The sequence below is a fragment of the Schistocerca cancellata genome, chromosome 7 (genome assembly GCF_023864275.1).
Source record: "Schistocerca cancellata isolate TAMUIC-IGC-003103 chromosome 7, iqSchCanc2.1, whole genome shotgun sequence".
NCBI classification, from domain to species: Eukaryota; Metazoa; Arthropoda; class Insecta; order Orthoptera; family Acrididae; genus Schistocerca; species Schistocerca cancellata.
In genome coordinates, this window is record NC_064632.1 from 306,008,127 (window position 1) to 306,035,821 (window position 27,695).

Consider the following 27,695-nt stretch of genomic DNA (forward strand, 5'->3'; position numbering starts at 1 on the left):
TGTTCTCCATCACCTGATAATTTCAGGTCGTATTAATTGCAATCTTGATATTGGAAAACTTATAGTACTAGTAGAAATTTACGTAGGTCTATTCTAGTTTAAATATTATGATAAATTACAGAAGACCCTAATAAGGTACTTTTTACTTTCATTTTTGATATCTGGGATTTCCAATTTCCATTACGATGTCTGTTAGCAACGAATTGTAGACATTCGCAATGCAGTATAAAATATATATGTCTTTGTAAGGTTATAGGGCAAGCTGTTGGATGTGAACCGTTGTATGTATGTTCCATTAGCCTTCTAGATGTGTTTGGGCCCTTTAACCGTATACTAGTCTCATCAGAAAACATCGCAGTTTTAGACTAGCCCTCCTATGTCACAAGTAATTTGTTTATGTTAGTCAAAACGGGAGCATGTCACGTACCGAACCTCGCTGATATCATATTTAGTCTAATGTATCATTTCGAATTTAGATTTATTTGTCTGTTGTAATTTATTGATGTAACTTCAGTTTTCTTGTGTTAAGATACGACTTCATCCATACGAAAGGAGTGTCGTATTGCATTATCGTGTGTCTAGCAAAATTTTCTGGTCCACGCAATTAAAGGCCTTAGGACGATCACAAAAATGCCAGCAGGAAATTGGAGAAGTCACTGTTACTCTAAATAATACATATTTTCCCTCATGATCGGAGCGATTATATTTTTTTTCCGCCGTGGCTACATGAAAAAAGATCGTGCGCGTTTTTACTGAGTTACCGAAGTGATGCAACAAATGTTGAGTAGACAACTCGAAAAAAGATCTCCTTAGACGACGAGGCTACGCTCAAGAGTATTACCAAGAATTAGATTACCTTGTAGTGATCTTGTCAAGTCACAAGTGTTTCATGAGCAGGATGTTTATTAGGCGAAAATATCGAAACGTAATACATATTATTTTTTCAGGTCGGCTTGTCATTAAATCTGTCCACCAATTACTGCGAAATAAAATAGTTACTGTTCACATACTTCTTGACCTGCTGAACATCGACTCTACCGAGAATGGGAAGCCGTGCAAATTGGATTTGTCGAAATAACAATGTGAAAAGAAAATTGTGATGAGCAGATATGGCTTTATTTCGATACAATAATGTCTCATGCTGCAAAGATCTGCGCAAATAGTGACAAATAAGGCAAAGTAGCTGAGAGCCTCAAGTGAGATGTTCTTTTCTGATTTTATCTCTGAAATAATTTTCTAGAGATAGTAAGTTAGATTAAGGATATGACGTACGTATCTAAAGAGCGCAGTCAGACCGGATACGGATATTATCTTGGAACAAAAATATGTAAAGAGAAAGACTTCGTCAAGTGGTGTAGTCTGGGAACAAAAGTTTCAATACGGATTAATGATGTACAGAAGACAACGAGTACATTTTAATGCTCACTTCTGGTTTATTATTTGTTTTCTCGCAGGTATGCCGCTAGATATTAACAAAACATACTTTTAAATATTAATACTCACATTTGCCACCCTATTTCGAAAGCTTGAATATAATGATGGATTACAATTTCCGTAATTCACATTACTGTTTATGATGGACGAGTAGGCTAATGTATCTTATCTGTCTGCATGGCGTTCTACAACTATCGATCTTTGTTCATTCGGAAAGAGGGAAAAAAGGAATCCAAAGACGAAATAATAATAATGATAATAATAATAATAATAATAATAATAATAATAATTATTCCCGTGGAGGCCCGGGAAAAGAATAGGCCTCCGGTATGTTCTGCCAGTCGTAAAAGGCGACGAAAAGAACAAACCACTAATAGGGCTAACCTACCTTTTAGTGTGATTAGTTGCTTCAGGACAGAACTAAAGAAGCCTCGGACAAGCGCCGTCATGGTCGGGGACGACGCTTGAACCCTATGCCCGCCCACAATAGTAACGACACTGCTAGCCACACGGAACATGATTTAAATCCAAATAGAGGTGTTTTGCAGGATATGCTTCCTCCAACAACTCTAGAAGGAAAACAAAGACAGAGGATGAGATGGTCAGATGAAGTTAATCGACACCTCATGTTCTGTTATTACCAAGCAACAAACCTACGAACCAACACAACTGGATACAGATCACAAGTATACACGACATTTATTACCAGATACCCGGAATTAAAATTTTTAACAGAACGACGACTAGCTGATCAGATCCATGTAATAATAAAAAATAGCAGGATACCCCAGTCAGGATTAGAAAACATCAAACAACAAGTACAACAAATACTAGAACCAAATAATGTGCAATCAGAAGAAGAAGAAAATACAGTAATGGAATCAAACATCCCAGAGCAAACAAACAAAGACCAACACGCATCAATTACACAATCAGAGGAAAACGAAATCTTAAGACAGCCACCAGAACAAGCACAAATAGAACACGAAGTGACACACATGTTAGATATAGAAGAAAAATTTCAGCTGACACATATAGAAAACAAAGACACAAATACAGACATTAGACTATTCTTGCATAGACCACCAAATAACCCACAAGTCGAAACAACAATAACAACTATCAACACAATCATACACAACAAAATAAATGAAAATACAACTATGGAAGAGTTACTACTACTGGTTTATGTAGGAGCACTCACTACACTAAATATACACACTAGGCAGAGATCAGAACCAACAACACACAGAAGAAACCCACAAAACCAGCATGGCAACACAGGCTACAGATCAGAATAGAAAAACTGAGAAAAGATATCGGACAGCTGACACAATTTTAAGAAATGAAATATCAGACAAAAAACGAAAAAGGTTAGGTAAAATCTCACAACAAGAAGCAATAGAGCAATTAGATGAAAAGAAGCAGAAATTACAAGCATTGGCCAAACGACTTAGAAGATACAAAAAGTGAAAATAGAAGGAAACAAAACCAAACATTCACCACAAACCAAAAGAAATTTTACCAAACTGTAGATAACACACACATTAAAAGAGACAATCCACCAAACATAACAGACATGGAACACTTTTGGAGCAACATATGGTAAAACCCGGTACAACATAATAGACATGCACAGTGGATACAAGCAGAAACAGACACATACAAGATGATACCACAAATGCCTGACGTGATAATTTTGCAACATGAAGTCACCCAAGCAATTAATTCTACGCACAAATTCTACGCACAATTGGAAAGCCCCTGGAAATGATAAAATAGCAAATTTCTGGCTAAAGAAGTTCACTTCAACACATTCACATCTATCTAAATTATTTAACAATTACATTGCAGACCCATACACAGTCCCTGATACACTTACACAAGGAATAACTTATCAGAAACCAAAAGATCAAGCAGACACAGCAAACCCAGCTAAATATCGCCCCATAACATGCCTACCAACAATATACAAAATATTAACTTCAGTCATTTCACAGAAATTAATGACACATACAACACAGAACAAAATTATAAATGAAGAACAAAAAGGCTGCTGCAAAGGAGCACGAGGATGTAAAGAGCAACTGATAATAGATACAGAGGTGACATATCAAGCTAAAACTAAACAAACCTCGCTGCACTACGCATACATTGATTACCAAAAAGCTTTTGATAGTGTACCCCACTCATGGTTGCTACAGATATTGGAAATATACAAAGTAGATCCTAAATTGATACAGTTCCTAAACATAGTAATGAAAAATTGGAAAACCACACTTAATATCCAAACAAATTCAAATAATATCACATCACAGCCAATACAGATTAAGTGTGGAATATACCAAGAAGACTCATTAAGCCCTTTCTGGTTCTGTCTTCCTCTGAACCCACTATCCAACATGCTAAATAATACAAATTATGGATATAATATTACTGGAATATACCCACACAAAATTACGCATTTGCTATAAATGGATGATCTAAAACTACTGGCAGCAACCAATCAACAACTCAACCAATTACTAAAGATAACAGAAGTATTCAGCAATGATATAAATATGGCTTTTGGAACAGACAAATGTAAGAAAAATAGCATAGTAAAGGGAAATCACACTAAACAAGAAGATTACATATTGGATAACCAGCGACTGCATAGAAGGGATGGAAAAAACAGATGCCTATAAATATCTAGGATACAGACAAAAAGTAGGAATATATAATACAAATATTAAAGAAGAACTAAAAGAAAAATATAGACAAAGACTAACAAAAATACTGAAAACAGAAATGACAGCAAGAAACAAGACAAAAGCTATAAATACTGATGCTATACCAATATTGACCTACACATTTGGAGTACTGAAATGGAGTAACACAGACCTAGAAGCACTCAATACACTTACACGATCACAATGCCACAAATATAGAATACATCACATACATTCAGCAACAGAAAGATTCACATTAAGCAGAAAGGAAGGAGGAAGGGGATTTATCGACATAAAAAACCTACATTATAGACAGGTAGACAATTTAAGAAAATTCTTTCTAGAACGAGCAGAAACTAGCAAAATACACAAAGCAATCACTAATATAAATACATCGGCTACACCATTGCAATTTCACAACCACTTCTACAACCCTTCAGATCACATAACATCAACAGATACGAAGAAAGTAAATTGGAAAAAGAAAACACTACATGGCAAGCACCCGTATCATCTTACACAGCCACACATCGATCAAGACGCATCCAACACATGGCTAAGAAAAGGCAATATATACAGTGAGACGGAAGGATTCATGATTGCGATACAGGATCAAACAATAAACACCAGATATTACAGCAAGCATATTATTAAAGATCCCAATACCACAACAGATAAATGCAGACTTTGCAAACAACAAATAGAAACAGTAGATCACATCACAAGTGGATGTACAATATTAGCAAATACAGAATACCCCAGAAGACATGACAATGTAGCAAAAATAATTCACCAACAACTTGCCGTACAATATAAACTAATAAAACAACACGTTCCCACATACACGTATGCACCACAAAATGTACTGGAGAATGTTGAATACAAATTATACTGGAACAGAACCATTATAACAGATAAAACAACACCACATAACAAACCTGACATCATACTCACCAATAAAAAGAAGAAATTAACACAACTAATCGAAATATCCATTCCCAATATAACAAATATACAGAAGAAAACAGGAGAAAAAATTGAAAAATACATCCAATTGGCTGAGGAAGTCAAGGACATATGGCATCAGGATAAAGTTGACATTATATCCGAAGGGAGGCCCTCGTCACACGACATTTCATTTTTCACCCGAAAGTTCCTAAATGCAATGTAACATACCGTACAGTTAAAATGAAGTCACGCTTGATCAAGGTCCGCGTCACTTTCCATTTTTAACCAGACATAACGTCTGAGAAAGGAAAGTAATAATATAATAATAATAATAATAATAACCTCAATTATACGATAAAGTTGACATTATACCAATTATACTATCAACTACAGGAGTCATACTACACAATATCCACCAGTACATCAATGCAATACAGCTACATCCAAACTTATGTATACAACTACAGAAATCCGTAATTATTGATACATGTTCAATTACCCAAAAGTTCCTAAATGCAATATAACATATACCGTACAGTTAAAATGAAGTCACGCTTGCTCAAGGTCCGCGTCACTTTCCATTTTTGACCAGACATAATGTCTGAGAAAAGAAAGAAATAATAATAACAATAATAATAATAATAATAATAATAATAATAATAATAATAATAATAATTATTATTATTATTATTATTATTACTACTACTACTACTACTACTACTGTCAGTGGCCTGCGTAATCTTAGTGTGGCTTCAGGTCGTGATAATAGCTTTATTTATTTCAAACTTACTGATTCGGTTTTTAACCACGTCGGACGTGGAAAGCAATGAGATATATATATATATGGGCGGTGTGCGAAGGCAGAAAAGGAACTTACGCCATTTTGAACAATGACGTATGTACAATTCGTTTGATATAGGTATCAAGACCTTGTCCAGTATGACTATTAGGCGTTGTCGTGTCAATTTGAGTCATCGCGGAATGAAATGCGTGGCTGTCTGTAGAATTCTTACCGATAGAGGTGGTTAGCACGTTGGACTCTTATTCGGGAGGACTACGGTTCAAGTCGGACATCGAGATACACGTTTTCCATGATTTCCCGAAGCAGCTTGTGATCGCTCGGTCTCTTATGACCTCGTCATCGATGTCACGTTAAAGCGTAATCTTCCTTTCTTCCGTTTTCTTTTTTTGTAGAATTATTTGGGGACTTCCGTAATATATAAAAATAATACGATCCATCAGCGGTGATCTGCTTCGAAATCTCCATTCGAACTCGACTGCGGGTAGCTGATAATGTCCGAATCGAGTGATTGGGCGCTGGCGGTGAAGTGCTGAAGTTCATCTCAATGTTTATCTAGCAATAGCTGATTAGTGATAAGAACGTAAATTGAAACTCCGCCAAATTGAAAGGCGGCGTCCATGCCTGGAAACGTATGTTTGGTCCTCGTGAAGGGTCACATATTACTATAACGGTCAAGCATTGCTAGAATGTCAACAGAATACGACGAACTGCAGTCGATGCCATCACAGCGGCTTGGGAGGGGGGATTGCCCCCACAAACTTTTCACTTTTTAACATTTTTTTGTTTATTTTTTAATGAGTTAGGAATTTCTTTACTAGATTGCAACACGCTTTCCATAGTTATCAGGAACATTATAACATATAAAAATACAACAAATAAAGTGATGAATATGAGAAATAATATTATATTTTTCTTATGAGACTAACACTTTCATATACATCAGACTTATATTAAGAAATCATGAAAGTCAGAAAGTACAATTGAGTTCTTCCTTCCTACTCAGTTTCACTTTCAATTTTACAACCTTTGCATATGAATGTTTTTGATGGATGAGTGGAACACACATACTTGGAACACCTGCAACAAACTATAAGACACTTTGTTCATCTAGTCTCTTACTCTTCAAACAGATGTGATATCTTCCTCTTGAATAAAATTCAACGGATTGAAAAGTTGCAGTTATGCTGGACAGCGTTTTTCCTAGAACGCTTTCCATTGCAGACATGACAGGCTTTTGTAAACCCATGATACTCTTTGCTCTCTCTTTCACAGCTGGCCTAACGAGCTGTTGATCTAATTCTAACAGAAACAGCCTTCTGATATTATGCTTCTTCTTATTCCAGTTTGGGTTGATTATCGTGAAAATTGTTCCAGCATTGAGACAGGCAATATCTATCAAGGTGAAAAAGAGAGATAATGGCCACCTTCTTGTCCCTCGTTTTACTAAATGATGTCGGTCATTTGATCAATGCTGTGTATGCCCCCATTGGTTTCATTGTAGTAGAGATTGATGTTTGTCTTTTTTTTTTCTCTGTCGACTCATACACCTTGTTATCATTGTGTTGTGTGGAAAGAAGTAGGAGATTCTTAGTAGGCTTCAGTTTGGAGACGTATGAAACCAAGGTAACTGGTGTGTTGCCTGTTTTCGGATCTGTGAATAAGAACTTAGAGGAATATAGCTCTCGACCCTGCGTCTTTTTTAGCTGTTCTGGTACCGGTATGTGTTTTCCGTTACTCTTCAATGTTCCCACCAAAGTTAACTTGTCATCATTGTAAAGCTATATGCTATATGGATGTACAATAACGATCTGTTGTTATATTTCTTCCACTTCCTGCCAGCGGATTCACTAGGCATCTAACAACAGCCTTTGCACTCCGTTCCTCGGCAGGTCGTTCATCCATCCCTGCATAGACCTCCATTTTTAGAACATACCCGGTGCGTGCATCTGATAACATCCTGATCAATATGCCATGCTTCCCAGGCTTGTCTTTCATAAAGACCTTAAAGGGACATATCGTCCTCGAAATAGGGAGAGCATTTCATCGATCGTTAGGCCTGCAGTTGGTATGTAGTATTTCACAAACATTTCGTCAATATTGTCGGAAACTTCACGAAGGGGGAAAAAGTTATCCTGCTTTCGTATTTCGGTTCTTGTTTCTTTATCATCAAATTCAATAAGGGCAGAAGTTCTCCACATCGAATACGAGTCATTGTAGCTACGCAGATATTCTTTCCCAGTATTTTCCCCCATTAAGTCCCCAAGAGGCAGTCTAGTGTCATTATTTGTGCCTATGAGTATCAAAATACCAATGAAGGCGTACATTTCTTCTGTGGTTGTAAATTTTAAGTTCTTATTATGAGCTTCTTGGTTTGTATCGCCTACGGTAATCTTCATTATTTTTGGAGTTACAAACTTTCTGAGAGATTCTGAGACACTAGAGGTCAGGCGTTCGTGATTCAAACCTTCACGAAAATTCACTATATTTTGTACGGACCTGCGTACTTGCCGTGGAGACGCAGTGATATATTCCCTACCGCTTTCTGCTGTAACAATGATACCACTCTTGCATAGCCCTTCTTGATCTCTTCTGTTAACCGAACCTGATGGGTAGCACTTAAGAGTAGATCAAGCGAGTGTATTACCTTTCTTGAATAAAGTAATTACATTACACTAAAGATTCTTCCCTGGTATCTCAGTATGACATCTAATTTGCCCTCAGCTAGCTGTTTGTGGTGGTCGCTCGATTTGGGCGTGCTCGAGTAGATATTTCACATCTGTTATTGTTTGTCATAATTTGTGCACTCGTACCGTAATGGGAATCTCCGCTTTTTTGTGCAGTATGATACATTTATTTTCTATATATCTCGTCAGAACGCATTAAACTAATCACAAAAGAATTTCAAATAAGGGGACCTATACGCCAGCACAACACGAGGGGCAAAATAAAAATGAATATTCCAGGCACAGACTGGTAAAAGCAGCCCAATCCATGAGTCAGCTCACTGAAAATCCGTAAGAAATTACTATCCTCAGCATGGTCCGTGCCATGTAAGTTGTTTCAAAAAATATTGTATAACTTATTGGCTGAAAATCCATTTTATAATATAAAAGAATTTTTTATGTACAGGTGGTGAACATATGTTAAAATTTGACAGACATGTGCTGAGTGTATATAATTTTGTATATAATTAAGAACATCGATAATATGTATGAGAGATGAAGCCTGTGCTGATGTGTAAAAGGTCGGTGACGAAAAAAGATAAGTATTATGATCAGTCTGCAGCACTAGTGTCGATATTTTGTTAATATTTCAAAGTGGTACCAATACTGGCAGCATGCTGTAACTGTCCAGAAATGTGAAATTGTGAGACAAACTCATTAATACGCAGAGCAGGTGCCAAGATTGGGAGGATGAATGCCAACTATCTTGCAAAAGACTACTTACAAAGATTCAATAGATAGCTTTAAGTGGGATGACTAGGTGTGCAGTGTGTTAAAAAGTTTGCCATATTTTGACTGGAGGTAGTATGGACCACAACAATGAAAAAAAATGAAAAAAAAACAGACCAGTGAACATGGGCTCAAAAAATTAATTTCTTAAGAGATATGGCCACTCGTTCATCTTTACTACTATGAAGCACGTTTCCATTAAACACGTGTATTTTAGAGCCCACGTTTACAGGACATTTTTCCTTGTTTGGGTCCATACTACTAGCCCTCAAAATATGGAATACTTTTTTTTTAACTTCCTGTAATAACCGTGTACGTATTTCCTCTGCAACAGTCACCAAAACAAAGTTAGACCAATTGCAGAATTAAGTATAGAGAAGAAAGCAGATAGACAGCAAGATTACACCGAGGAGCTCTAGGAGGTGGAGAAGCTATCATTTAATGTGACTAAAGATTGAACAGTTATTGATTTGGATAGGCATAGTGTGTCCATTGTTATCAGAATTTTGGAAGACTAGTGATCAGCTTAGGCAGAAAGGAGAGAGAATATTTCTCTCAAAGTTCTAAAAAGAATGTGTAATAGCCAAATTTGGAGTGCAGGGGGATACTGTGTGGTACCTGCTCAATACAAGAAGCAGCAGTGTGGCTGAGGCATCCACCAGCCTCCTGTGTATTTTCGCCTCGCAACGCTGACAGCACGGTTCGGGCAGTGCCTCGTGCAACGGGCTCTCCCGACAGTGACTCCGGGTCTGGGTGGTCTCGGCTACCTGTGGCTGTGTGTGTTGTGGCATGGCTCCCACATTCTGCATTGGCCAGCCAGTGGCAGGCAGGTAATGAAATGGTAGTGATACACAGCCCTGTATTGATGTCCGGCGAGCTGCTTCCCAGGATGAGTGCTGGCTCCGATGTAGTTGACGGATAGAGAGCCTGTGGTTTCAGGTCAGACCACCCTGATGTAGAGTCGAAATGTTGTCCATGAACAGCATTCCAGAGGGCACCTAGGCATTACAGCCCCATGGTGGTAGAGCTGTGGTACTAACAGAAATGACTTTAGTATAAAATGGGTAGGTACTTACATGCTTCAGAGGTGTACTTGCTTCGGTTTGGCCTTGCCTTGTTGCACATATACTAAACATTGTGGCAAATGATGGTGTGGAAAGACCCTCTTGTGCTTAGGTACCGCTGTGTCAACTGTTTCCGTACATCGCCAAGCTGGCTCGCCTTACAACATTGCAATGGCTGTTCTATATTATACAAGAGATAACACACATGCTTGGTGCTACTGCAAACCACTTCCTACTGTGCGGTACACGGCAGTGGAAAGATTATTTATATTAGCATGTAAGATCTGGAGGCATGAAAATGGATTTCAAAAGAACATCATTCACAAATTTTGAAGGTAACAAGGCAGATACATGGCAGAACTATGGAGAATCAGCTTGCTACCCCATGCGTCCTAGTTGCTAACCAGAAGAATATACCAGAATAGAAAGTTGATGACCTGTAAATGATGATTAGCTTGACTTCAGAAAAGGTGAAGTTACAAGAGAGTCTGTTCTGGCATTATACATGCTTGATAATGGAAGCAAGGGTCAAGAAAAATGAACACACTTTCATAATATTTGTTGACCTAGAGAAAGGTTATGACAGTATAAAGTGGTGCAAGATGTTTGAAATTCTCAAAAAAAGGTTGGGAGTATGTGCTATAGGGAATGATGATACTAAGTATACAGTATGTACAAGAGTCGAGAGGGAATAATAACAATGAGAGAATTGCCCAGAATAAAACGGGTGGTAGCCAGGGATGCATTCTTTCTTCTCTTTTGTTTTATGTGCTTATTGAAGAAGCAAGGAAGGAAATCATAGCTTGAGAAGTAGACTTAAAATTCAGGTAGCAATGATTGAATAAGATTAGATGATGATATTACCATGCTCTGTAAAACAGAGGAATGAACACAGAACTTGTTAAATGGAATGAATAGTCTGCTGATCACACTAGATGGATTGAGAGTGAAACAGTGAAATACTGCATTATAAAAAAGCTGCAGAAATGATACAAGTGACAAACTTAACCCGTTTGTGCACACCATTACATTAATGGCACTTGTGGCAGAACTAGACTCTCTCTCTCTCTCTCTCTCTCTCTCTCTCTCTCTTTTGATGACAGTGGAACTCTGTAATTTTGTTATGATTATTTAAACATCTTTCATACCTGTATTAGTAGTTGTGAGAAGGTGTCCGCTATTTGGAACAGTTGGCAATTGAATGCAAATCTTCTTGTACAGCCTTAGTCTCATCACATAATGGATTTAAAATAAGTGTAATAATTACAATATTTTGTGACTCAGGTTTGAAAACTGTAAATAGTTCCTTAAGGCATCAACAATCACATGCCATTTATTTAAATTTATGCAACATGATTTGTATCACAAGGACACATGCTACTGTTACATAAAAGTAACACTGTACACAAATAAAAACACTTTAATAATTTTTACGCATTATTCTATTATGACTATTGCTGGTGTAATTTTGTATTTGGGGTACTGGGTCTGTGAGAGAAACTCATATCCCTAAAAACTCTCCCATTTCTAAGAAGAAGAAGATAGCAAAAGACTGAAGAAGTACTGTTCAATCTGCCTTATGAAATGAAAATGGTTTGTTCCTGTGTAAATGGTATGACAGCTTCATTGTTTCTGCAGAATCAAATTCAATTGATGAGAACTAGATAACTGATGTTAAAAGATACCACAGTGCACAAATAAACACGTTGTAGTTCCCTGACCCTTCGTCCTGACGGAATATGACATGCACATGAGTGGAACTGATCGAATGGATCAGAAAGTGAATCAGTGCAGATTAAATATCTGTAGCTGGAAATGTACAGGGCTATTTTCAGTTGGTTACTGACTGTCAGTGTATACATGCCCAGATACTGTACAACACATGGAAATACAGTATCTCATGATACATGAGAAATCATGCAGGTATCGGCTACTTGAGGAGGTACACAGCACCATCAAAAGTGCCTCAATGATCCCATACTCCAGTACTGCTACAGATGGAAAGCAGCACCCGTCTGTGAAAATACAGGATCTTAAAAGATGATGATGTCTTGGAATAAGCTGTAAGAACATCAGCACGTACACAGTGCAAGAAATGTATTGTGGGACTGTGTGTTAAATGTTTTCTGCTTATAATACCAAGTTATTTGTTATTTATGGTTTGCAGTTTGTACTTACACTTAATTTGTTTATTTTACAACAAAAATGTGTTATCTTCTAATATAAATGAATGGTTTGCTCTCCATAATGCTCACCATTATATACATGGTGCAGTTTATTGTACTGAAACAAGAGAGGTAAATGTGGCTTTTTCACTTTAAGTGCATTTTTTCTGTTTTAACAAACAAGAAAAAAGTAAGAGAGGTAAAAAAATGAAAAATAGTTTGGGCACTGTTGGATTAACGTCAAAATTAAGGAGCAATATAGTGAACAAAGTGATGGAATTCTGCTTCCTTGATAGCAAAATAACACAATGTGAACAATGCAAGGAGCGCGTAAGCAGTAGGATAACTCGTACAAAGAACCAACACACAGGCCTTAATTTGAGAGTAAAATGCCGGAGACTGTATGTCTGGTCATAGTGCTCAGAGCCATTTGAACTGTACGTCTGGAGCACAGTGTTGTGTGCGAGTGAATCCTGAGCTGTAAGAAAACTGAAGAACTAGAGAATCACTGTGTTAGAGATTTGACATTACAGAATTGTATCGAAAACCAGGTGATCTGCTTAGAAGTGAGGAGATTCACTGCAGAATCGATGAGGAATGGAATTCATAGAAAACACTATTGGAGATAACTTTCTCTGCACTGGCGATATTTACCATGGTGGCAGGGAGCAAAAAGAAGTTACTGGAGTGTAGTATGCTGTACAGTGTCTCACCTGGCTCTCAAAATTGCTGCCTGTGATCAAAAACCACTTGTTTAATAAATTACACTGTTCAAATAAAACTGTAATACTACATTTTTTTTTTTTTTGCGCTGCTCCTCTGTTTCCAGTGGTATTACGTGGGGACCATGGTTTCAATGAGCTGCACTACTCCTCAACTACTAAAATAGCTTAGGAAAAAGTGTGTGTGTGTGTGTGTGTGTGTGTGTGTGTGTGTGTGTGTGTGTGTTTTTCATATCAGCATATTCATTTGCACTGGGAAATGAAATTCCAGATCCACTACATAGTTATGAAAGATAGTGTTTGATGAATTAAGAGGTATCATTGGAAGACGGCCTGGAGTTCCATTTGAAGGCTCAGGAATACAATTTGAGAAATAAAGTTTATCCAAAGAATTGCCAGCTTTTTTCTGAGGAAGGCTCATTTTGAAAGATGTAAACTTCATATGAAAATTACCGAGCGAGGTGGCGCAGTGGTTAGACACTGGACTCGCATTCGGGAGGACGACGGTTCAATCCCGCGTCCGGCCATCCTGATTTAGGTTTTCCATGATTTCCCTAAATCACTCCAGGCAAATGCCGGGATGGTTCCTCTGAAAGGGCACGGCCGACTTCCTTCCCCATCCTTCCGTAATCCGATGAGACCGATGACCACGCTGTCTGGTCTCCTTCCCCAAACAACCAACCAACCAACCAACCATATGAAAATTGGACTGTAGTTGTAGATGGCAATATTTTAGAAAGTTGCAGTTGAATTCAGTGTGGCATATTACGCATAGAGTTTCCTGTGAGAAGGTCAACCAATGAGTTGCTGAATCTCTTAGATCAAAATATAATGTAGGGATTCTTGAATCTTATCATAAATGAAAGAGCATGCAGAAGTGCACAACTCTCTTGCATATTTTTGTCTTCTCTGGTAATAGGATACCCAATCCAGCAATACACATTAGGTTAGGAAATACACGTACATAAAAACATTTGCCTCTTAAAAAGAAGAGATGGCAGGCATTAGTGAATAGACCATTTAATAATGTTCGGGTCAAAAGAGTAATGAAGTGATAGAAATAAATGTTCATTTTATGCCTACTCAAAATATGCTTACATTAAATGTGCAATAAGTTACAATACACAGAGCATATATGGTGCAAGTAGAAAAAGAATATATTGTAAGAGAAGAAAGAGCATAACTTTATGGGTAGATTGCTATTTGTATTACAGCAACATGTACATGGTAGATCATTCAAGTACTGAAAGGCCAGTAACATCTATATACTACATCAGTAAGATGCAAGGGCAGCCTATGATTGTATGGAGTAGGGGGTCTAGACCTGGGGTATGGAGTATTTTTAAGATTTTGGAAGAACAATAGCAACTCGTAAGTAGCCACTAAAAAGTTTCAACTCTGATCCTGTTAAAAACTTGCATAATACAGACATCACTATCATTTTCTGGAAAGGAAAACACCTGACTACACTAAATTTTTATTTTCCGTGAGAGCTAAGGGTAACAAACTCCCATCTCCCTCCCCCTCCCTTGAAACTGGGTCTGGGTACAGACGTAAATGATGTTTAGTGCACTGTGTGAGTGAACTCCTGCAGGCTATAGAAGCAGTGATGAGTCTTCAAAATATGCTCACTTGAACTTCCACAGGTTATTTTTTGATTTAGTTGCTGGAGGAAGCTTATCATAAATAAATTTCCTATAATGCAGGGTTCCTTTTTTATTTGGGCTGGTGTTCACTGGCTTTATATGAAAGGATTCCTTTTTGGCTCATGTTAGTGAAATGAAAATTTTAATTTTATTGGAAGAGAGTGGGATTTTCCATTGTGTATGTTTTCACAAAAACAGTTATCTCATACACATAGACACATGGAAATGGGAGGATTTCCAGTTTTTTAAAGAGTGGTCTACAGGTCTTGTCCTATTTTTCACCTTCCATTACTTTTTGTAATCCTTTTTTGTAACCTAAAGAGTGTTTGACTGAGAGAAGAGTTACCCCAGAAAATAATTCCGTATTTCGATATTGTGAGTAGAAAAAGTCTACAGTTTCCAAATAACATTTGTTGCAGTATCCTTATAATATTCTCAATAAGTAACAAACAGTGTTTACTTTCATATCGAATTTTTTAAGTATGTGTCCCTCATTTAAGATTATTTTGGAGCCATAACTCTGAAAGTCTGCATCAGATATCTGAATATGAATAGTTCACTTATATTTTTCGCTTTGTAGAAATTCAGCGTCACTGCCTTACTTGCAATTATGACTGACATATTGTGATAGAACCAGTTGTCAGTGCTGTTCAGCGTCTCTGTTGTACACTTACGAAGCATTTTCATTTCTTTTCCAATAATGAACACTGCAAACTGCATAATTTCTCACAGAATTTCTGCATGTAATTCACATATACAAAATCCAGTCACTTCAATGTGACCATTGCCTATGTTATGTATCAGTATGAAATAACCAGTCACAGATAGCAAGTGGCAGCAATTGCAGTAGAGTGTATATAAATCATGTGAAGGAGACACTGAAAACTGTGCAGTCATTGTTATAAGTGAACTATCTGATGTCCAGAACGACTTGATAATTGGCTTTTTCACAAGGGTGGAAGTGTTTTTAAATGGCTACATCTATTAACTGCTGATGTGCTGCTGTTATACCATATATGACAAAATGGCACTATCCAAAAATGGGCCTGAGGCAACTGTGGTTCACCACAGGCTATAGATTACAGGGATGAACAACAGCTGTGGAGATATGTATGAGCGAATAGACATGCAACTCTTGAGCAGCAGGGACTACCAACATTGTCTCCCCAAAATCTGTTCATCAAATATTAGTGTGTATGGTCTTCAGTGCAGATGTCTGTTTCATGCTGGACTGCTGCTCATCAGTGATGAAGGCTGGAATTTGCACATCAGTACCACAACTAGATGTCCACTGAGTGGTGTTGGGTGACCTTTTGAGTGGTGATGGGTAACCTTTATAGATGAATCACATTTTATGCTCCATTGAACAGATGATCGTTTGTATGAAATGCCTGAAAGCAAACACCCAGCAATGATCATCGGAAGGTTCTGGGCCAGAGGAAGGAGCATTATGGTTTGGGGAATGCTTTTATGGCAGTCCCTGAGTGATCTTGTCTTTCTGGATGGCACAGTGGATGGACATAAGAATTCATCTACCCTTGGAGATCATGTACACCCCAGTGTCCTTTTAGACTTGTCAGAGTACTGGGGGAGCTGCACTCCTGCGTTTGTTTTTACCTCCTTATTTTACGATTTTTTAAACCAGCATCCCAATCATGTACCAGTATTTACGGATGGCTCTAAACAGGGGGACTCTGTTGGTTGTGCTGTTGTTTTCCCTGATTGAGTCGTCAAGTTACGGCTTCCTGCGGCGTTTACCATCTTTGATGCCGAATTGTTTGCAATCTTGCGGGCATTGGAGCAGATGAGATATGTTCACAGTCTTAAGTTTCTCATCTGTTCTGACTCCCTGAGTGCCCTTCAGACCATGCAACACTTGTACACAGTGGATACGGTCGTCCAGAACATCCACGATGCCCTACTCCACGTGCAATGGCAGGGGAAGGAGGTTTCTTTCTGCTGGGTGCCAGGGCAGGTGGGTATTGGGGGAAACGAACTGGCAGATGTGGCTGCCAAAGATGCATGTTCCCTGCCTCACGTTGTTGAATGTGCCGCCCCCTCCATGCTGTTACCTCCCTTTTGCGTTTTCGTGTTTGGCGTCAATGGGAAGAGAAGTGGCTGGCAGTTGTTGAAAATAAGCTGTGTCTGGTTAAGGACACCACGCGGCCATGGTATACGTCCTACCAGTCATGCAGGCGGGATGAGATTCTCCTCACTCTCCTCTGCATCGGGCACAGTCCCTTAACACATGGTTTTTACTCCGGCGGGAGTGCTTCTGGCGTACAGATTACTGTCCGCCACATTTTACTTGACTGTCTTTTATTCTCTGACCAGAGGGCAGTGGTTTTCTTGCCACCGGATTTGCCTTCTATTTTGAAGGTGACGCAATGACTGTGATTAAGGTCTTACGGTTTTGTGTCCTGTCCAATTTGTTGCCTTGGATTTTAGGGAGAGGATTTTAACGTGCTGCTGGGTGACTGGCTCACCAAGGTTTTAGGTAAGAGGTCCACCAGTCATGGTTACCTACTTGGTTCACTTCGATTTCTGTTCTCTTTTCCTTGTGTTTCCTTTCCTTTTTTAGTGTGTTTCTTCTCCTCTTGTTTTGCCTCTGTATGTGAGGATTTGGAACTGCGTCAGGTCTGTGTCTTTTAGCCATTCTCCTCGTTCACTGTCCGTCTTTGTCCCTTCACCGCATGTGTTCCTGTTTCTATGCATTTGGGCACTGATGACCACACTGTTTAGTGCCCGAAAACCTCATGGCACATGGCACAATGGTATCCACCAGCAGGAAAGTACAACGTGTCACACAGCTTACAGCATACATCGATGGTTTGAAGAGCATCAGGATTAGTTTACCATACTCCTCTGACCACCAAAATCCCTGAATTGAAACCCAGTTAAGAATCTGGGAGACCACCTTGATTGGGCTGTTGGCAGAGGAGTCATTCCTCAACTGAGAAACCTGGCACAGCTGGCCATGACACTGGAGTTGGCGTAGCTCCACATTCTTGTTGGTACCTTCTAGAACCTCATTGACTCTCTTTCTGCACATCTCTCAGCAGTTCACACCACGAAAGATGATTATTTAGACTTTTGACAGGTCATGACATTAATGTGCTGGACAGTGTAATAGGAATAGATGATGTCCAAGTACTGAGTCTTGTGGCATTCCTTATTTAATGGATTCATAATTTGAAGAATGGTGAGTTAATGTGTTAAAACTTTTATGTTGTATTTCAACCACTTACTTTTATCCACTTGGGTATGATTTTATCCAGCCATTGGATGTTCCCCTAATCCCCACACTGTCGAGTGTAAGCAGTAGTTTAGTGTGATCTATGGTATCAAACTATTTAGAGAAATTGTATTATTCATGATGAAGATGCATCAAACATTTGTAGATTTAACTTCCCGAAAAGCTAAAAATTTCAACAGAGTTTAAATAAACCAATTTATTATTTCAAATTTAGTATATTCTTTGAACTTACAGGATAAACTATGTGAATGTAAAGAAAGAAAAAAAGTGGTGCTTATAAAAAAATCATTTTGTTTTACTTTAAAAATTATTGCATACTAGAAAGAAGGAAGTTTACAAAAGCAGGGAAGTACATAAAATGCACCTTCGGTAGCATTTATTGTAAGGCCAAATGCAATCACAATGCAGAGAGAAAAGGGGGTTAACAAAAATTATAATTGCAAACTGTCTTTAAATAACGTTTTTACAGTCATTTGCTGTGCTTTACTAATGAAGTAAAGTGTATTGAGATGTAAATGTATTAACTTTAGCTCACAGACCTGCCTAATTAGTCAATACATACCTTACAGTTTCATTAGGTACCTACAGAATTGACTTGGCACGTGGTCAAGTGACAGTTAATCAAGAGATGTATTCCCAAGATATGTCACATTTTTTATATCCATCTTCCTTCATCTCCAAAATATACAAATTTTATGAAACAGAAAAAAAGAAATAAATGAAAACCAACTGAAAATTTATTAAACATTTGATATTGCATTAGATGTTGACAAACATCAGAAAACATTAGTTGATTTATTGCATTAGTTGAACTGCAATGCAGACCTTATTCCACAATCTTCTTAATGACAGTACAAATTTTAGCAGTACATTGGATAGAAAACTGTTTCCACATTACCCTAGGTGAACTCTGTTATTATCTCAGGTTGGCTATTAATGTTTTGTTATTTTTCTTATTGCAGGAGCTCCTCGCTGATGCAAAGAAGTCACCTCATGATGTGAAAGTGAGTACTTTGTTACAAATTCAACTATGTATGTCTTTTTAGATTATTCATCTGCAGACGACAGTGAAGAGCATTGGTTGGAGGGGAGGGGCTTATGGCAGACCTAGATGATTACCTATCAAATATATTTTCAAACCCAACATTTATTCTGTATTCATCAATGGAAAATGAGCAGATAAATATTGACAAAAATTTGTTGAAACTGTGATTACTTAATTTTGGTTTTCCAAGGATCTGTAGTCTCTCGTGACCTTTTGTTGAGTTTTAGGTCAGTAAGCAATCAATATTTGTCTTGTTTCTCTCTGTGGTATTTAAGGACTAAACCTTGCTGAGATGGACACAAGAATGAAAATGAGGGAATATATTACGAAACTGATAGATTATGACTCATCTTATGGAGGAGACATTGAGTCACAGACAATCACAAGAGAAACACTGCTATAGATTTGAGCTTTTGGCCAAAAGGCCTTCTTCTAAAGCAGAAAACACACACACGACTACTGTGTATGGCCACTGAGGACAGATGGCACACAGCAGCTGTGCCTGATGGAAGAAGTAATATTTGAGTGGTGGGGGTAAGGAGGAGACTGGATGTGGAGGGGGAGAGATAGCAGCGTAGGGGTGAGGATGAGTGTAATGCTACTTCTGTGTGTATGCAGGGATGTGGTGGGGACAGGTTGGGCCGCCAGGTGTGGTCAGGAGGTTAGGGAGGATTGGGGATTTTGGGGGAGTGGGGGAAGAAAGGAAAAGGAGAGAAGTAGAGGAGGGGAAGAAGAGCAGCAGGTGTATTGTTGGACTAGGAGGCTGTTCAGTGGTGGATTGGGAGCAGCAGGGAAGGGGTTAGGTAGATGAAGGACCTGGATTAGTGAAGGTTGAAGCCAGGGGGTTACAGGAACACAGTGTATATTGCAGACATGGTTCCCACCTGCACAACTCAGAGACGATGGTTTTGGTACAATGGATCAGATGGTGCATGCAATGAAGCAGTCATTGAAGTGGAATACATTGTGTTGGGCAGCAAGTGGGTGTTCCAGCTGTCCTGCGGCCACAGTTTTTTTGTGGCCATTCATACGAACAGACCACTTGTTGAATGTAATGTTCAATTAGAAAGCAGCAGGAGGGAACTCTTTCCATGCAACGTATCCTGCATTCCCATAAGCCCTCTGGCCGCAGCACTCACTACTCCTTGTCTTTAACTACCTATTCTCTTCCCTGCTACCACTCGAGAACTATAAAGCCTTCTGTACCACCAACACATCCACTGTTCTTATTTCCCTCCTCTATCTCTCTCCTTGTCTGCTACCATTCCCTCTCCCCCTTCTTCAAACCTCTCAACTGCACCTATCAGTCCTGTCCTGACCCCCCAAAATGTTCCTGCCCTCTCCCACAAGCAACATTACACCTCCCCCCTACATTTCTATCCCTCCCCCTCCCTGCCACAGACTCTTCCTTACCCACACAACCCAAATATTGCTTCTCCCATTAGTCGCAGTTGTTGTGTACAGTGTGGCCTCAATGGCCAGAGGCAGTGGTTATATGTGTGTGAGTTGTGCATGTGTGAATATATGCATGTTTTCTAATTTAGAAGAATGCCTTTTGTCTGAAAGTTAGCTGGCCGCGGTGGTCTAGCGGTTCTAGGCGCTCATTCTGAAATCGCCCGACTGCTACGGTTGTAGGTTCGAATCCTGCCTCGGACATGGATGTGTGTAATGTCCTTAGGTTAGTTAGGTTTAAGTAGTTCTAAGTTCTAGGGGACTGATGACCACAGATGTTCAGTCCCATAGTGCTCAGAGCCATTTGAACCATTTTTTTGTCTGAAAGTTATTCCATTCTGGATTCTCCATTGCTTCTTCTGGATTGTCCATTGCTTAATGAGAGCATATAAATATTTCTGTTAGCTGCCCATTGATTTTAGTAATTAATTTTTTTTATATATGTTTAATTTTATTATGCTAATATTTTATTCTTCTGCATGTATTATCATACTAGTTGAGTACTCAGCATTGCCCAGGTATGCATTTATTCCAGTCTCATAATGGTTCACCTCTTCCTCCCCCCTCCTTCTAATTTCATCTCCTCCTCCCCTTCTATTTGCCCACTCCTCATCCCCCTCTTTGTCCATCATCTCCTCTTTCCTTTCTCTGTCCATCTCCTCCTCTCTCTATCTTCTGTCCATCTCCTCCTCTCCCCTATCTCTGTCCATTTGCCCCTCCCCCATCTCTGCCTATCTCCTCTTCCCCCTAGCCTTGTCCATCTCCTCATAACCCTCTCTCTCTGTCCATCTCTTCCCCCCACCACCTCTTGCTATGTTATCACACTCACTCAAATATGGAGTTGGTGGTTCTTACCTCTCCCCCCCCCCCCCCCTCCAGTATTATTTATTTCCAGATTGTAACAAATGTGTGTGTCAGATGTGGTTGACTTTGTTCAGGGGTTTAGGCTGAACTTTTTTACCCATACCTTTGACCACATATGCACTTGTTAAATATATTTCACATGTATTTAACATATTTCACACATATTTCACCTGCATCTTTACCGAATTTTGCCCTGCAGTTTGCTTTTCGCACAGCTCAGTGTTTTTGACATTATGTCTCTGGAGCTGTGGGCTGTAAAATAATATAATTTTCCAGATACATGCAGTTGTGTTTGTAGCTACTATCTGCAAAATACAGTTAGCAGTAAGTAAGTAATAAATTAAAACATCATGGATGGTGTAGCACATTCTCGTAAACTACCATACTAAAAGTAGTGTGTTTTGTACAATGATACAATTGCGAATACTGTCAGCAAAATGTATTGTGAATACAGTTAGTGGCAAAGAAGCAATATATTAATAGGTCATGTTTCAAGTTGCAGTTTTGCTTCATGAACAGTGAAAATGTAGTAAACAATAAATGTTTTCCTTTCATCATTTGGTGAGGATCGTCAATGAGCAAAAGATTCATAAAGGTTTAAAATGTTAAGTCTCTAAGTGGTTTCATTCTCAAATACTGGATGACTAAAGTATGGATATTTGTAAGTTGTGGGCTGCACTGCTTTTTCACCCTCCCCCCAACCCCACCCCTTCGATAGGTAGGTTGCTCTTACCTCCACAGCAATGATTTCCAGACAGTAAATGATATATGAACGAAGTTTGATTGAAGCCAGTCCAGCAGTTTAGAAAAAAATGTGGAACATAATACCAAGCCAGTTGATATTAACAAACTAAAAGTAGGGTAAATTAGAGTGTCAGTGGTGTTTGTTGCAGGATACTAGTGCAAGTTGTTGACGAGATATCGTATTTTGGAAAGATTACACATCAACACTTGTTTGTGCCATTCAACCTGCTTGTATGTTCCTTGAGTACATTGCAACTTGATAGTACGTTAGTGAGTGATAGTCCAAGCAGTAAGGTCGTGAGTGAACAGTGGGATTTACCAATGCAGAAAAAGCCAAAGTGCTCATGGTGCATGGAGAGTGCAGGAAGAATTCAGTTCTTGTACAGTGTTTGAGGCAATATATCCCCATAGATCTCAACCATCTTGGCAATTACTCATCAGCCACTTCAACAACGTGTGTGGAAGTGGTAGTGTAATGCGTAGACAGTGTAACAGAAGGAAACAAGTGATGAAAGAAAAGGGGGAAGTTAATTTTGTTGCTGCTGTTGCAAGAGTATACACGCTCCTTGTCACATCTCTCTCCATATAAAGCTTCACAGAAACTATTATGAGCATTGTGTTAATTTCTTTAGATGGGCATTAAAACAGGATACTCTAGATGCGTCGCTTATATTGGTAGTGATGAAGCCACATTTACCAGTCATAGAAGACGTACCTGTGCAGACAAGAAGGAACCTTTGGTACCATCATTATGTTTGTTCATAGTGCATGAAATACTACAACATATCTTCACAAATTGTTTCCTAATCATTGGATTGGATGCAGAAGACTGTACCTTGGCTGATCTGTTCGCCAGATTTGACACCTGTAGACTTTTCTGTAGGGGAAGTTAAAAGTCTCTGTCTACAAGAACATACCAACTACATCCAATGATAAACAATGACATATCACTGCAGCCTGTTAGCACATCTCAATTGAAATGCTAGCACGTGTGCAGTAATCGTTCTACACCAGACTGGAAGCTCATATTGTTGCTGCTGGTGGTCATTTTGAACACAACTTGTGATGGTCAATTGTCTTGTTTTTACTGGCCAGGACCCACATAACTAGTGTATATATTTCTGTTGTTGTTTAGTGTGTACTGCCACGGGTATTGTACAAATGTTGGTGTGAGAACTTTTCAAAATACGATAGCTTGTAAATGACTCACACTAGAGTCCTGCCACAAATACCACTGACATTTTAATTTACCCTGCTTCTAATTTGTTAATGTTAATAGGCATTGTTCCATTTAAAAAGGTGTGTGTTTACACAAAAAAAACCAGTATATTGAAACACCTAAAACTTTACAGGCGCCGAGTTAAAAGTACTGTGGGGTAGGCCCCCCCCCCCAAGATAATATAGTGATATGGAGTAAGTCAAATTTCAGCCCCCTCTCCACTCTCTCTCTCTCTCTCTCTCTCTCTCTCTCTCTCTCTCTCTCTCTCTCTCTCTCTCTCTCCTCTCCCCCCCCTCTCCCTCCCTCGCCCCATCCTCTCTCTCCCCCCTGTGTGTGTGTGTGTGGTTTTTTTTTTTTTTTTTTTTTGTAAGAATTTAAGTAATACTGAAATATGCTGCAAGCAAATGTCTTTTTGTTGCAGAAGTTTGTAGAAGATCTGCTGGAAAGGGCCAAGACGCTTTGAAACCAGCAGTAAACTGAGGCCAGACAAGCCCATCTTGCAGGAGATTGAAACACCAAGGAATATTGGCTGCCAGGCACACATAACAGCCTTTCACACGTTCGTGCTCCCTGTATTCCACTTTCCTCCTGCAAGCATTTGTATGTGTGAGTGTGTGGCGTGTGCATGTGTGTATGTGCACTTCTGTGCTTCACTTTTATTTATGCCAGTTAAAAGAATTGTTTTGTAAAATATCAGTTGATTTTACTAGTAGGCCAGCTCACATGTATTAAATGATACTTGTGGATAGATTATTGCTTGAAGACTGCAGTGATTTTATAAACTGGTGCTCGTAATTAAATATAGCTGGAATAATGTTTCCGATTTGGCGATGTGCATCTTTTATCATATTTGAACTGAATGTTTCCATTGTTTGCATCTGGTTTACTGTGCTTGTTTTTTCCTGTACAATAAATACACAACAAGAGACTTCAGAGTCAGTCTATAAAGAGGAGTCGTGAGATTTTTATTCATCTCAAATTTTGATTACTTATATAGTCAGAGCTGAGCAAAAATTTTGTGTCATATTTCACTATTTACAGCAACACTTAAAAAAAATTCACAGGTACTTAAATTATTATTGTTGTCATTGATGATGTTTAGTATACACTGTGAGGAACTCTAAATTTCTAGAATATAAAAATATTTTACATTTGTGCCTTGAGTTTTAGGCTTATTAGTTGATAAATTGATTTTTATGGTTAGTGTGTGCAGGACTAATATTAAATAAGGAGTTAATTAGTTGAGCATTGAAAGAAAAAATGAAATTTTTATTTACTATCCTTACGTTTGATATAAAAATTTACATTCATTATTCTGTTTGCATCAATGCATGAAGTTTGGTAAATAAGATATTCTGAGTAAGTGCAGTCATTAAATCAGTGCCACCTCTTTTCTCATATCTATTCATGTAACTGAATGTTGGATTGCTGATAACGCTTCAAATGTGTTTCAGGTTAAGTTTATTGCACTGCTAGTGCCCTTGTGTTATTTTGAAGGTTTGGTTTTGCATTACAACCTTTATTTTAAATCTGAAGATGTACATCTACTGCGGAAGACAAAAGTGTCACATCAAAAACAAATCTTAAGTTTTCTGGCTCACAGAAAGACTGTTTTCTTGTGTGTTTTATGAACATTGTACGATGCAAAGAAGCCCTCAGATTTTTAGTTTTTTTAATTGATTTTTCATGTGCTACATCTTAATTGACTTGTTAGCACTGCCCCTGTCATGGTAAAAATACTAACACTAAAAAAAAAATGTGTAATAGGTTTAGAGTTACTGAGTTATTAGCACATTTAGAAACCGAACACAAGTCATGTAACTAAAGTAAAGGTTTTATAGTAGTGGTATTGAGACCTCATTTGACACAGAGTGATAAATATACCTGTATGTAACAACTTTTTTGCAGTAAGTATTTGGTGTCAGTAGAATGAGATTCTCATTGTAGAAAACACATAGCTAGTCTCATAAACCACCCATTCTTACTTAATTTTGTACCATTGTTGTGTTATCAATTATCTCATGTAATTCAATTTTATGCTAAAATGCTGTACCATGGTTACTGTTTATACAATGTTTTTTATGAAACATGTACAGTTTTGGAAAAAAAGAAAACCAACTTTTGATAAACAAGCTTGTAAGAAGTGGTTGAATTTTACTATTCTATTACAAGTGCATACAAACACTTTGAAGCAGGCTTATATTAATTAGCCAAAAGTATCAACATCAAATGTATGAAGAAGTGTTGTATTAATGACCAAAACAACTCTGCATCAAAATTAAACTGATCTCATATGTAGTCCAAAATGAATATTCAAACAGGTGTAAATTTTTTGTCACAAATATGTATTTTCTGAAGAACACACTGTTCCTTAATGAAGCATACTTTTATTTCCCTTTATTCTTTAAAGCATTGTATTTTGAGCAATGTAATGGCTACTTATAATATGAAACATATTTGACTTCACTGGACAGAAATCAGTATAGTATCAGAATACTGTTATGTGTCATTAATGATTCCAGTAAACTGATTATATATGACTTAATCTTGTTGTACCTTTTGAATCAGTACTGAAAATTCACAATCATTTAAACTGATCCAAGCTATGTTGGCAGTTAATGTGCAACTGTAACATGAGTAACGTCTTGATTTCACTCTGTTGTAATCTTCATATGATGGATTGATTGCTGTTTTTGTAAATAAAGTGATCTCAAAGTACATTACACACTTTAGTAGCTCATTGAATATCCACTGTGAAACACATCTTGAAGTTTTTTCATTAGCTGCCAATTTAATGCGGCTTTAGTCATATATTTACGATATTTATCATGTTAATGTTATTTTGTGTCCCACAATTATGTGATGGGAACAGTTTGGCTTTAAAATACACAAGATATGGTTAATGTGATAATATTGCTATAAAATTTGCATAACTCCTTTATCTCAGTTGTTCATTGTACCTACAATCACAATCACAACTTCAATTCATTACAGTGTACAATCTGATGTGAAATGCACATTGGAAAAAAAAAAAATAATTATAAAGCAACTAGGACACTTACAAGCCAGTGATAGGTCTTGAATTCCTAAGCCCACTGACAAACAAGTTCTTTGCGACATCATTTTTCTGGTTATAAGTTATAGTTTTCTATTGGAAAAAGGTAGAATTTCACCTTGTCTTCCACATAAATAAATACTGCCAGTATAATATAATACATTGCTCACAGATGGAAGGCATTATTTTAATACTAGTACTATCAGGCATTGTTTAAGAGTAGCTCTGGCCTTGACTTGAACATTAATAATTTTGAAATTCTGTAGCAAGGGGCTGTTAAGATCAGCAAGATGAAAGTCAACAGTTACATTAGTAAAAGCTCTTACAGCAAATTTCAAAAATCTATATTAAAATTATGTTTATAAATAACTATGTATCCTTCAGTGGCTTCAAAACTCATTTCATATTGTTACAATAGTTTATAAAAACAAACTAAATAAAAATATCAGCAGTTTGTAGATAAATTATTTGAAGATTTTAACTAAAGCTGCATTCTAATAATCTGAATACAGACTTTCATTAAAAGAGTAAGTTACTGTCGCTGGTTCAGCCAAAGTCAGATTTCCTCTTTATAAATCATGATGAAATGGCCTAATTAAAAAAAAAGAAAAAAAAATAATTGATTGCACTTACAGCAATCTGCATCATTGGAAGGATGACAGCACTGAAACAATTTCATTCAACACAGAGTCATTTTACATTTTTGTTTGTATCAATTTCACAACATCTCAATGATATATATGTGATGATACAGTGCAAATTTCTATTTGTGAGACATCTTTAGTTATGCAAAAGAAGTGATGAGCTCTCTAAATACAAATTCATGATGTTTACCATCTCTAACTTAAATTTCATAAAGCAGTCTTGAGTCTAAAGAAAATTTTTAAATGAAAACAGTATGTGGATCGGCCCATCGTCATAGGAAATGTGATATTCTGTGAATTTTGAGTACTTCTTCGTGTAATTTTAAGTTGTAGTTGCTGTTCATTGTTCTTGGGACAGATTGCTGCTCTCTTATAAGATAAATTCTGTTTACACATGCTGAATCTGTGTTTTTAATATCTTATGGGACCATGTAATCAAGAGCATACATAAACAACTTCAAAGCAGGTATTA

At 37.8% G+C, this 27,695-nt stretch overlaps 1 protein-coding gene across 1 annotated transcript in view; it reads left to right on the forward strand.

The window, feature by feature from the left end:
- Positions 1-27,257, forward strand: part of LOC126092431 (protein phosphatase 1 regulatory subunit 14C) — a 564,089-nt gene extending 536,832 nt beyond the window's left edge. Inside the window, exons 4-5 of the mRNA XM_049908030.1 lie at positions 19,163-19,204; positions 23,946-27,257. Of these exons, the coding sequence (XP_049763987.1) occupies positions 19,163-19,204; positions 23,946-23,987 (84 nt within the window). The 3' untranslated portion in view covers positions 23,988-27,257. The remainder of the gene's footprint in view (positions 1-19,162; positions 19,205-23,945) is intronic.
- The last annotated feature ends 438 nt before the right edge of the window (positions 27,258-27,695 follow it).